Source organism: Neolamprologus multifasciatus, chromosome 17 (genome assembly GCF_963576455.1).
Source record: "Neolamprologus multifasciatus chromosome 17, fNeoMul1.2, whole genome shotgun sequence".
Taxonomy (NCBI): domain Eukaryota; kingdom Metazoa; phylum Chordata; class Actinopteri; order Cichliformes; family Cichlidae; genus Neolamprologus; species Neolamprologus multifasciatus.
In genome coordinates, this window is record NC_140455.1 from 2,790,782 (window position 1) to 2,804,331 (window position 13,550).

The 13,550-nt window shown below is 41.9% G+C and overlaps 1 protein-coding gene across 6 annotated transcripts in view; it reads right to left on the minus strand.

The window, feature by feature from the left end:
• Positions 1-13,318, minus strand: part of dennd5b (DENN/MADD domain containing 5B) — a 93,863-nt gene extending 80,545 nt beyond the window's left edge. For 2 of the 6 annotated variants that reach the window (XM_085138798.1, XM_085138797.1), the window contains exon 1: positions 12,947-13,317. In XM_085138798.1, coding sequence (XP_084994924.1) covers positions 12,947-13,055 — 109 coding nt within the window. In that variant the 5' untranslated portion in view covers positions 13,056-13,317. Of the gene's footprint in view, positions 1-12,946 lie in introns of all 6 variants that reach the window. The other 4 variants (XM_085138803.1, XM_085138800.1, XM_085138799.1 and 1 more) reach the window with 3 other exon arrangements.
• Between the last annotated feature and the right edge of the window lie 232 nt (positions 13,319-13,550).

The window sequence follows — 13,550 nt, forward strand, 5'->3', positions numbered from 1 at the left end:
GAGAAATGGACACACGAAAACAGAGAAACAAGACTGGAACACAAAAAGGGACTAACTAAATACTACCTAGCAGACACCAAACCCAAAAATAACCTAAGATGAAGGATTGCTGACAGATATGATAAACAACACGAAGGAAGATATAAACACCGCAACCAATGTTGCAAAAAACAAAGCAAAACAGGAAACGAGACTAAAACACATCACTGGCCTGATTATCAAAGCCAAAAGGAATCATAAGCCTACAAATCATAAGTTTGTAAATGAAGCATGGCAGACCCGACAACATATTCGCACTTTATTTATTTACTTTATTTAGTTTTTGTTTCTTACAACTCTCGGCCGCAGCTTTTCAGCTGTCAGCCACACACAACACCAACAACAACAACTTCAGTCAGGACCGAGTACAGACAGGGCAGGCGTGACGAGCTGATCCGGCGCCACAGACTGCGCCCCGCCACACGGTGGTTTCACTGTGGTTTCGCAATTAAGCCATTGCTGAAAAGCATTTTAGCAAAAGTTTACAAAACCATTTGATGTATACATCAATATATATGAGGTAAGAAGCAAAGCTCCTTCAATCAGTAGTCAGTCTGAAGAGCGACTGCTCTGGCCGCCCTGTTAGATTCCATGGGACGACTAGAGAGAGCCGACTTCGTAACTGTGCATTTCTTTGTGTACATGTGTGTCAATAGTCAGCTGTTAGCATGGCAGCTGTACCCACAGGGATGTGGTGACAATGATGTTACTGAGGGGGGAGGGAGTTCCCAGAGAAACAGCAGCTCAGAGGTATCCGTGCAGTCGCTGTGCATTCATGATAGGGCTGCCACAAACGATTATTTTGATAGTCGACTAGTCACCGATTATTTTTGAGCATCTCACACTTCTGATAATCAGCTGTCTGCTTGACGTTTATTCAGCTGTGTAAAAACTATAACTTTAATCTCAGCCAAACCGATTTACTCAGGAACAAATAAAATACTGAAAAAAACCAAACAATAACATTTTGAAGTTATCTAAGTGACTTATATATCATGTTTAACCTGAGTAGTGAAAGACGGCGGTGGGTTTGAAAACGATTTGCCGGGAGTCTCACGGCTCTAGTGAGCCTTGCCCCCGGCTCGCTATCGAGCTAGTGGGTAACAGACGTCTCTGAAAACGTCGGAGCGCTTTTGAAAATATGTGGTGTCTTGATAAACTGAGCAGATATTTGAGGTTTACACAGCTACATTCTCGCCTGAAAATATGTTAAACGTTTATTTTGTGATCCAGGAGACCCTCGGAAGACGTGTCAGTGGGATTAAGGAGGTCCTCGAAGTATTCCTTCCACCGCCCGACAATTTTCTCAGTCGACGTCAGCAGCGCTCCACTAGCACTATTACACAGTGCAGGTAGAGCACCGCTTTCCCCTCCTGAGACGCCTGACGGTTTGCCAGAATCTCTTCGAGGCAGTCCGAAAGTCTTTTTCCATGGCCTCTCCGAACTCCTCCCACACCCGAGTTTTTCTTCAGCCACTGCCCGAGCCGCATTCTGCTTGGCCTGTCGGTACCTCTCAGCTGCCTCCGAAGTCCCACAGGCTAACCAAGCCCGATAGCACTCCTTCTTCAGCCTGGTGGCTCCCTTCACCTCTGGTATCCACCATTTGGTTCAGGGATTACCACCACGACAGGCACCGACCACCTTGCGGCCCCAGCTCAATGCAGCAGCTTCGGCAATGGAGACGCTGAACATGGTCCATTCAGACTCAATGTCCCCAGTCTCCCTAGGCTCTGCTAGGCGTTCCCAGCACATTACGTGTTTAGGTGCACCGGGTCTGTCCAGTGTCCTCCCCCGTCACCTGATCCAACTCACCACCAGGTGGTGATCAGTTGACAGCTCAGCCCCTCTCTTTACCCGAGTGTCCAGAACATATGGTCGCAGGTCTGGTGATACAATTACAAAATCGATCATCGACCTGCAGCCTAGAGCGTCCTGGTGTCTAGTTTCTTTATTGCTTTAATTAGTCTAAACTAATTTTAATCCACCAATAAAACTACAAGAAAGGAGTAAACGAGGTCGTGTTTTGCTTGCTAAGAAATTACTACGTTTTTTAAAAAATGCATATATAAAAACAATTTTAAATGGCCTGTATTTGTATAGCGCTTTTACTAGTCCCCCCTAGGGACCCCAAAGCGCGTTACACACCCAGTCATCCACCCATTCACTCTCACATTCACATTCACACACTGGTGGAGGCAAGCTACAGTTGTAGCCACAGCTACCCTGGGGCAGACTGACAGAAGCGAGGCTGCCATATCGCGCCATCGGCCCTTCTGGCCAACACCAGTAGGCGGCAGGTGAAGTGTCTTACCCAAGGACACAACGACCGAGACCTCGGCTTGGACGACCGAGTCCAAGCCGAGGCTCGAACTGGCAACCTTCCGATTACAAGACGAACTCCCAACTCTTGAGCCACGATCGCCCATGAAGATTAAAGATACATACTTGGGAGCAGAACCAATGGGTGTGGTGCTCTGAGAGACAGACTAAGATATTGTTGGTTTGGGTCTCTTTGTGATATGTATTGATGTAGCGCAATTCTTCCAACAGTGTGCTATTAGGTCAGCCTGCTGTATCTAAAGCTTCTCCCAGTTAGCCATAAGCATCTGGAATTAGTTTAACCATATATCTTTAAGATGAACCACAATCATATTAGTCATGCACAACAAAGCCCTATTATGTGGAATGTTGGTCTTAGTGACAGCACCAACATCCCAAAGAAATTGCCTGGTTCTGCCGGAGGTTTCTTCCTGTTAAAAGGAAGTTTTTCCTTCCCACTGTCACCAAAGTGCTTGCTCATAGGGGGTCATATGATTTAGAGCTGCCACGATTAGTCGACTAGTCACGATTACGTTGACTATCAAAATCGTTGATGACTAATTTAATAGTCGACGCGTCGTTTGAAGCTTTGTAAGATCCCAAAAGATGCAGGAATAAGTAGTAGGATTTAAGAGTGTAATAACGGTCTGAAACAGAAGATGGCAGCACTGCATGTACAAGGATGCCAGCTGCCGTTAAACCCCGAAGAAGAAGAAGCTGTGTCCCAGAATTCATAGCGCGGCCCAGCTCAGTTTCCAACAATGGCGGCAGCTAGTTAGTTTTAATATTACTCTTATTATTCTTTCTTGGTCACAAAATAAACGTTTAACATATTTTCAGGCGAGAATGTAGCTGTGTAAACCTCAAATATCTGCTCAGTTTATCAAGACGCCACATATTTTCAAAAGCGCTCCGACGTTTTCGGAGACGTCTGTTACCCACTAGCTCGATAGCGAGCCGGGGGCTAGGCTAACTAGAGCCGTGAGAACACCGGACTCCGGCAAATCGTTTTCAAACCCACCGCCGTCTTTCGCTACTCAGGTTAAACATATATAAGTCACTTAGAGAACTTAAAAATGTTATTGTTTGGCTTTTTTCAGTATTTTATTTGTTCCTGAGTAAATCGGTTTGGCTAAGATTAAAGTTATAGTTTTTACACAGCTGAATAAACGTCAAGCAGACAGCTGATTATCAGAAGTGTGAGATGCTCGAGAATATACTCCGGTGTCCTGTTATATTTTAGATAGCAAGGAGTTTATTAAACTTCACCGAAACAATCTGCAAATTTCATTAAAATGTAATGAACTATCATCTTGTCTTTATTTTTAGTTAGCACATACCTTAAACACTTAAAGCTGTAAGCTAATGATAGTTATATAAGAGCAGATGCTGCTGGTGCAATAAGCTGTACGTTGTACGTCCAATGGATGATGATCTGATTAGTCGACTATCAAAATAATCGTTTGTGGCAGCCCTAATGTGATTGTTGGGTTTTTCTCTGAATGCATTATTGTAGGGGCTACCTTACAATATAAAGCCCCTTGAGGCCACTGTTGTTGTGATTTGGTGCTGTATAAATTAGATTGAGCCTTCAAAGCACAATGACACAATGGCTCCGTTAAAACCTAGAGTACTGTGAGCGTCCTGAGGCTTAATAAAGCTTTACCTGGAAAAGACATTATAGAAAAAATGGAGCCATGATAACAACAGACACAGACAAAGACATGTTTGTTCAAAAGACCGGTGAAAAACAGCTGGTGTGTGAGAGAGTGTGTGTGTGCTCTCAGTGGGTAAAGTGTATATCTATCTTTGTGCTGCCTTGACACTAACCTTCGAACTACACTGGAGCATAGAGACACAGCTCACTGGAGCGCCCAATGCAAATATGCATTCTGGTTGAAACTCTTAGAAATGACTGAAAAACATCTGTACACGAGGGATTCAACATGATATTCTGCTTTCAGTGCCACAGATGCAGCTTAGACAAAGCAAACAAACACATTTAGGACGTCCACCTGTGTTATCCATAGCACCAAGTTATATCAATCTAAAACTGAAGAAGAAAACTAAATATAAAAAACAAAACAAGACAACACAGTTGATTTTGTGTGTGAGCCCAAGTTTTTTAAAGTCTTAAAAAATAGCCCTGATATAACTGTGATGTCGTCTGGGTGATCTAATTGCAGCCATTGAGAGTCGAAGGTTATACAACAAATTTCTTTATGGAAACACTTGAGTGAAGTTTATATTATTCATTCTGATCTTTGCAATCCACCACGTCTTGAGCGAAATATTTAGCTCTTTAGCTGCTAAGCGCTTTGCTATGATTACTATACTTGTATCTGGGTCTGTAGCTTCTGGATCAATGAACTAAAAATGAAATAAAACAGGCAAAAACATTTTTTAGGCTACAGTTTTTAGTGGTTTCATCTCTTTCTGTGACAGTAGTCGCAGACTGGAGGGATTTTCTTCAATTTTCTCACTATTTATTTATTTATTTTAAATCCCTGTTCATCAGCTTCTCTCCCGATCAGACTGTGCACCTATCAGATTTGACCGTTTTGTCACGTTTCACTGCTGCACTAAACAATCCAAGCCAGTCTTTCAGAAATAGCAGCTGAGTTGCTCTAATCTGCCTTGACAAGTACACCAACACCCTAATTACATAACCTGGTGTTGCTTTAAGGGTAGGAGAGAGGGCTTCATTTGTATGTGACTGAATGTGGCTCGAGCTCAATCACACAGATTGAAACACAGTTAACTACGAGGTAATGATGTGATGATGGAGGAGATTTTGGCTGTAGGGGAATTTATGTGGGCTGTGGAATAATAGGACAATCCATCAAGGTGCTTATGCTAACAATGTGGGATTAGCAGGGTTTACCAATCATCCTAAGATTAATAGAGACAGCTGATAGAAGCTGTAGTTTTACATCAGACAATATCAAGGTCAAAGAATGATTTCAAACTGGTACCAGTTATGGTAGATCAAATTTCACAACAGAAAAGATCGACAGAGACAATATGACATGAACTGTTCATCTGAGAGAGGTCGTGCTTTTGTTTATTCAGCCTTATCACACAGACCAGAGGTCAGTAGATGAGTTGGAGCTCATTCTCTGAAAAATCAAAGTCCAATTCGGCTAGTAAAAGGATACACACACACACACACACACACACACACACACACACACACACACACACACACACTGTGGATTGACAAATGAGAGGATGCAGTTTTCACCCTGGAAAACTCTCTTACCCACCTAAGACCCAAACTCTTTCATGGTGTGCACTTTTAATTTCTCTTTGCTATTTGGGCTGATTGAAACCAGATGAATGTAAAAACAAAGAAATTACCTGATTTTTTTAACCTGTTTTTTGTTTCTGAGAAAGGATTATATAATTCTATAAGAGCAGAAGCAATCAAAAGTGACAACTTACTATCTAAAAAGCATTTAAAAAAGTCTCTGCGAGCACCGTGACCTCACAAAGGTAAAGTGAGCTCATTACACACCCCGACTGTCTCATATGACAGGCTTTATGGTGTTTGTATAAATTCTTCCAACATTTTCTGGTATCCGTGAACAAAACAGCTACAGTGAGGTGATGTCAGCAGCAGCTCTAATCCGTCATAAGGGGTCTTAGCTACCACTGGGCAATCTATCTCAGTTATGTAAGGAGATTTACAGGCACTCTGCCATAACACCACACTCTGCAGTTACCGTGATCAAGTTTATCAGAGCCAATACTGCCTGTATATGTCCCCTGGCTGTTTCATGCTGGAGCATTACATTTAAAATCAATGAAAACTAATTTGGACTCATTAGTCAAAGCTTAGCTTTCAGTGTACTCTGTTTTTAGTTAGCTCCTCCCAGTAGCTTCTGTTTATATTGCGGCTATTGATTTTTCTTTCATTGCTAACTTATTTTTCTGTCAAAAGTGATAGGATGACACACACACACACACACACACACGTGAATCAGTTGATGAGCAAACTTGTAGCTTTTTCCCATGGTTTTGGTTTGTTTCCACACAGAGAAAAACCCAAGTGAACCAAAATGCGTCGCTAGAAACCACGTGAGAATGTTCAGCCTGCTCATTGGCCCGAAGTGTCTGTGGAGGTAGTAACAACAGTAAATCCAGGAAGAAGACGCTGAGTTCTATCAGAGAACATGGAGAATTTCCATTTATTTCACACGTAAATTGTAAATGCATGGGAGCTTCTGCCAACAACCATTGAAGTCTCTCTCTGAAGCTTCCCTTTAACTCTTCAGGCTCGTGCATGTTTATCCCATAATTAAATGCAGCCGCTCTGAACAGCTGCAATCAAAGAACAAAACCTCGAGCCTCTATACAAAATCAGCAACAGAAAAAAAAGTCGGTGGAGCTGACTCATCATGGTCATGTCCAACTACAACTGTTGCAGAAATCTACAAGAAACGATCTTTTCGGCTTTCACTGCCTCTTTTGTCTCTTTAAGGTCATGTTGAGACAGAACATATGGCGCTTGGGGTTAGAGGTCACTTCAAGGGAGGGGCTATGAGTTGGTTGTTCAGGCCTTTCAAGAGCAACTGCTCACTTTGGTTTAAGAGACTGAGAGGGGTTTGCGAAGGGATATTACGGCAACAGCTCCCAGCATCCTTTGAGGTTGGCAGGCCCCGCTGACTCCCACAAGCAGGCGATCGACCATTACCACCCCCTGACTCTTAACTTTGATTAGCAGCCTCTCATCCAGGATGGGGCCCCATATCTCCTGACGCTTTGCTTGACACTCTCTTTGCTTCCCTTTTATCAATGCAGCGCTGCTCCAAACAGTAAAGTGTCATTTACACCTACGGTGTAGGCTGAATCTATGTACAGCATGCACACATGACCCATGCCATTGCCAGCATTTATATCTGTGCAGTCCAATGCAACATGCAGTTACATTTCTAGGGAAATGCACCTCACATTGCAGGATTTCAGAATGGTCTGTGGTTATGATGTGACTATAGCAAAGTTTAACACAGAATTATAAATTCCCTGTAAAACTAACAATCTAAAATGTAAAGGACTAAGAAAAAGACAGCAGCATTTTTTAAAAGTTAAATCAAATATCTGTGAGCAAGATCTGGGATCTTTTTCAACACTGAACATCCGACACAACTATGTGGCACGCGTAGAGTCGAGAGGTGACAATTAGGGCTGCACGATTAATCGTTAGAAAATCGCGATCTCGATTCATACTTATGTGCGATCTCATTTCCAAATGACAACGATTAAAAAAAAAAGAAAAGACGACAACGATTGTTCCGCATTTTGATCCGGGACGTAATCTGCATGAAAACAAGCGCTCACTCTTCCTGCTCAACAAATGACAAGGGCGGAGCCTTATACCACGTGATACAGAAGCTGGCTGATAAAATTGGCAGGGAAAAAACAACGGAGAGCACGTCAGGGATGACGAGAAAGTGACTGGAGATAATCCGGGAACGGGAACCTTATACAGCGCTTCCCTATACCCGTCGAACTCCCGCAGGCACAAAGAAATTACGGAGGCTGTTACTTATCACCTGACCAAAGATATGGCTCCATCAACACTGTGCAAAACGAGGGATTTAGGAAAATGATGAACACCCTAGACAAACGCTACACAGTGCCGTCCCACAACTATTTTTCTATTGTTGCACTTCCTGCTCTGTACACGCAGTGTCGAGCAACGGTGGAGACGGAATTACAAGCAGTACAACATTTTGCGGCAACGACAAAATGTGAGACATTTGTTGTTTTTATGTTTATTTATTGTTTTTATGTTCAGTCTCAACTGTTACGAAGTTGATGTGCAGTTAATAAGTGCAATAAATATTTATACTGGAAAAGAAAATCGTGAGAGAATCGTGATCTCAATTCTAAGAAAAAAAATCGTGATTCTCATTTTATGCAAAATCGTGCAGCCCTAGTGACAATTATTTCATAGTTCATAATGCCATAGAATTCATTTTATCATTTCATTTGTTTATCTTCATGCTACTTGGTTAAGTGAAGCAAAATCAAACAGATTATTATTCCAGGAAATCTATACGAGAGTCTGACATTATATGTTGGCCCAAAATTTTAAATATGGTTAAATCACTTGTAAACTGCTGAGTGGGATCTAATCTGATTGAGAAACACTTCAAAAGTCGACCTGAAAGCTCGATGTTCCACAGGTTTATCAAACAACACCTTCAATGGTTTTTGGTTTTTCTGGATAGATCTTTTTAACCAAAGAGCTTCCGCCAGCTTGAGAGAGTTTGGTGAAAGCATATGACAATAAATGAAGGAGCTACCATCAGAATGGTCAATCACTGGTTGTGATATCGTACTTTTCTACTCAAACATGTAAAGCAATTCATACAACATGTCTCATTCACCCATTTACACACATTCATACAAGTGTTTGTTGTTCTTTTGGAGAACATCAGAACTCAGTCAGGAGAAAACTTTTGTCTCCATGTCAAGTGAGGCAAAAACCTCCACAGTCATTAAAAAGTCCACGTTTAGTGACAAGTTTTATAATAAGAGGATGCTGTTGGTCAAACATTGAAGAAAGCAGAGTGGAGTCAATAGCCTGAGTGTGTGTAGGGGAGTAGAGGAGGCACTGCTTAGGCCTGGCTGTGTGTTATATTACAGAGATGTGCTCAGTGTAGCCTGGAGGAAGTGTCCAAACAGATTACTCTAAAAGGCTTAACGACAGGCCGGCCATGCTGACAGAACACGAGGCAACAAACGGGGGACAGCAAAGTAAAAGAGACTGAGGCTAGAGGAGAGGAGAAGGAAGTAATGATGCGTGAAAGGAAGAAATCCACATTCAGAAAGACTCAGATCTGTAGCAAAAGCAAGCAAAGTGGAGTCACTGTCCAAAAGGACAAAACCTCGGAGAGAAAAAGGAGTTAAAATTTCTATTAGAAAATGAGATCAACATTATTATTACAATAGAAGAACTGCAGAGATGTTAGCAGTCATGAGCCATTATAAGTGTCTGTGCCATATAATCTGTCCATTACCCATGCACGCTATTGTTCACGTGAGTCAACAGGCGCGTCCATTACTGTTGTTAGCAACTGTCATTAGCATACTTGTCATGTTGGCCATTATGATGCAGTCGTTGTGCTGACTGCTCTCAGGCTGCTCTGGTGCAGACAGATGGTCCAGGCAGGAGGGGAGTTTTAGCAGTTTAAATCCCATTGTGGCCCGCAGCAGCAGCCCAAAGACACTCCCACGTCACGGCTGTCCTGTAAGCTCCTGTACTTCAATGATATTTAAACCTGCACTGGGCAGCTTCCAAGCTAGTAGCAAGGGAGGTTACTGTGCAAACACAATATTAAGAGTCATAAATGGGTATAGAACGGCCCATCGGAGAAGTAAATCTCCCCAGGGATCACACAGCATCTCACAATATGACACGATCACAATGAGAGATTATTATTGAGATTTTTAACATATTGTATTGCAATAACATATATTTCTAATTTATCAAATTATTTCAACCGCAAATCCTGTTCTCACAGTTAACCTTGTCAGTTACTGTTGCATCCAATAAGATCAAAGTTATTTTTGCTACAACCTGCCATAAATGTTGCCATAAGATGAAAGTTGAAATCACATCATATATGTTTATTCTTTTTATGGTTCAGCAAGCTTAACATAAACAGTTGAACTGGTAATGAAAACATTTTAGATACATTCCTGAAAACAGGAATGGTTATGAAAGGTTATGAAAGTGTCTTTCATAACCTGGAAGATTTAGGCTACAGGGGTCTGAAAACCACCAGCTGCTTCCCCTCCACCAAGAGCGCATACCTTTCTTACATTGAGAGACAGAAGAGAGATGTGCAAGCCATGACCTCATATCTAAATCTACACGTGACAGCTCTCACCCCAAAGTTAGCTCTTCAGGCTGGTCACTTTAACTCCATAATGCTGCTGACCCAAAATGCATCTGGTGTTAGAATGCACAAACTATTTTAGGGCCTGTATGGCAGCCAGGATGTATTTATACCCTGAGGCTGAGTGGTTGGTATGGGCTGTGGGCCTGGGCTGAGACAGTGACTTCTGACAGGAGACATTTAACCAGAAAAAGTTCCTCACCAGCTGATTGATTCTGAAGATTTCAGCTCAAGAGCAGAAGATAAGTTTGACTGCATTCATATACTCAAAAGACCCCTTTTGAAGGATGCAGGTGGATGATATCAAGGATTGCCACAGTAACACAGTGGCCAATGAGCTAGCATATACTACGCTTAGGATTGGCTGGTTACCAACAACGAAACTTTTAAAAATAAGAGTGAGCATTGTCCAAGAGGAAATAAATTGTGCTTGATGTTATTTTCTCTGACGTATAAATTAATGAAAACATAATTAAAAATACAAACTGATACATGGACTTTATTTTTCACCAAAGTCCACGTGGGAAACACTTGTATGATAACAGACATAGATAACAGACATACAGGGAGAGCGAGAAGGTAAAAGGAGGTTGAGGCAGGTCTGCAGGAAGTTGGGTCCTCTTACTAAAACAATAGGCAGAGGGAAATAAGGCCACTGTAGCGCACAAAAAGCTGGGAGGAGGGGAGTCGCAGCCTAAAAAAAGCAGAAACAGCCTAATGTGGGTCACTCTGTTTGTTTCTGCCTCTAACTTAGGGGCAAACGAATAAGTGGGGTGCTGAGATGCTGCCTACGCTTGAAAAACAACCAAACAATCAATCGTTGCAACATCATCTTTGTGTACAACTGGAGATCACCAGAGCCCGTGGCAGAAGATCTGATTACAGACAGTCAGAGCAGCTATTTCACACTTTTTACTATAGTTCATAAACATTTAGTTCATTTATAAGAAAAACTGATTCCATATTCTTTTCCTGATAAGATTTCTTCTTTTCACAGCCTGAGAGCCCAAACAACAGGCTGTTTTATTCGACTGGGATTTCTCATGTAATAGTTTGACAACATGACGAGGCTATACTACATCATCTTTCAGCCTTTGTTGTGTCCCAAAAGTATGTATGATGAAATTACCAAAGATACGCTATTTGAGCAGAACCAGCCTCAATGATTTGGGATGAAGGATTTCTTGAGCTGGTCCAGAGGCTCATCCAGAGGCTCACTCTTAGAGCTGACTAACTAATCTTGTGATTTTCTTTTTTAAACAGCCCATTGGGAATCCTCACCAAGCTGGCCACTTCACCACTGATCACCTTTGATGAAGTTTAAAGCATAGGAAGCATATAATGTATCTTTGGTATAAAACTGTAGCTCCCCACCACAGTAGTTTTAAGTATATTTTTAAAATACTTACTTATAAGGGTGTTTTTTAAACAAATGACGCCTTTACAGTTTGTATCTCAGCAGTGCAGCGGCGTAGCATCACTGCTGAGCAGATGGTCATAGTCAAGCAGCGTCTTTATGGAAAGCAAGGATAAGCAATTGGTTTATGAAACCCAGTGCTGGGAAGTTATTTCCCCCTTTCAATAATATTTTAATATATATCTGTGTATATGTTCAGTTTTGTTTGTTCTAGATTAACTTCACTCGTTCAGGCTTTAAGCCAAGTCACTTGTGTGCAACATGAACACATTGACTTTACAATTCGCAACTTTGCCCCACAGGCAAAAGTTACAATTCAACTGTGATGCAATACAGCAAGCAACTCTCTTGTTGATCCACAAAGCAAAGCTTGTCACAGTGCATTTAAAAACCTCCACTCTGGCTGTTACAGAGGGAGAAAATAAAAACTGAGCCTGAGTGAATGCATCTGTGACAAAGTAAACGTGCTGAAACTGAGGTTGGTGCCACTGAAGAGCAGACATCGGCTCTTCTTCAGTCACCAGGATGACAACAGGGATCCTGCCAGCTATGTACAGGAATTACATGTCAAAAAATACATTCTGCTGTGGAGACAATATCACCATCTTAGTCCACACCTGTGGTAGTACTGAACGTACAGTAACTATGCTTTTTTATTTTACTATTAAAACTCATACAAACAAACCGGCGAAGAACACGTAATATATCCAAACATTGCTTTATTTTGTTGTAAAAGTTACTTAAAATGTATAATTTTAAGCCACAACAAGCATCAAACAAATCGATTCATTTGGGAAACACTGAAGCTACAGAGCAGCTCTGAGACGTAGCACAGCACAGGAAGCCGAGATCAGATTATAGGATTCGGAAAAAAGATAGGTTACTGCTGATTTCTCAAAAGCTTATAACCTTAAACGACACTGGTTTCCGCAGCTCATATACTGTGATCAGACAGGAATGATGCGTATCTTTATTCCGTTCACCTAATGTACAGACACTGCTTACTTATTAAGTAACTCTTTGAAGTAACTGTTTCATTCCACTTATTTGTAAAGATGTGTATATACTTGTGTTTTAGGGTGTTCTGAAATCTCACTATATGTTACATAAATGTATCAAATGGTTTACAATAAAAAGTCAGAGCTCCGTAGCGGTGGATGGATCGTTATAACAACGCCGTGTTAAGCGAGAGGGGACCGTTGCGGTTCCGTTTGACTTTAAAACACGTTCATAACTCAACAACAGAAAAGAAGCCACATACCTGCTAACTCGTCCGGTTCAAGTCCCGTTTCTGTGTCTATTCCACAAATAACAAAGTAGTGCGCGAAGCGGCAGGGCGCCGCGGCCGACCCCGCGGAGGTCCCGCTCATCCCGGCTTCGGTGAGCTGCGCGGTCCGTTCCTAGTTCTTCAAGCGATACATCCAAGAGGAAAAGGCGGGGGGCTAAATCAAACGCTCCAGTCTTTGATAACGCTCTTCTGCTACGCGTCGTCTGAGAAAATGAAACATTCGCAGTATAAGAGCTGCTTTATAAAAGTTACCTTTCAGTGACCGGAGCTTCTGTGCAGCTTCCCAACACACCACTAACTCTACGGGAGAGGAGAGCTGTGAATCCCCGCCTCGGCAAAGCTCGGAGGAGTCGATGACGAGGCGGGATATTCAAATACAACCTATGGTCCTCACATTCGTCAAGCTGACAGACTGCAACACACGGCTGCTCGTTTATAAACAAATAATTCAATAAATACCCTACTTAAAAAATATGACTGACTATTTGCATTTTTGTAGGGATTTAAGGTCCTTTTCATGACTTTTCAGCACAATTTAATAGTTTTAAAAAATCTCATCACCCATACCGCATATTAT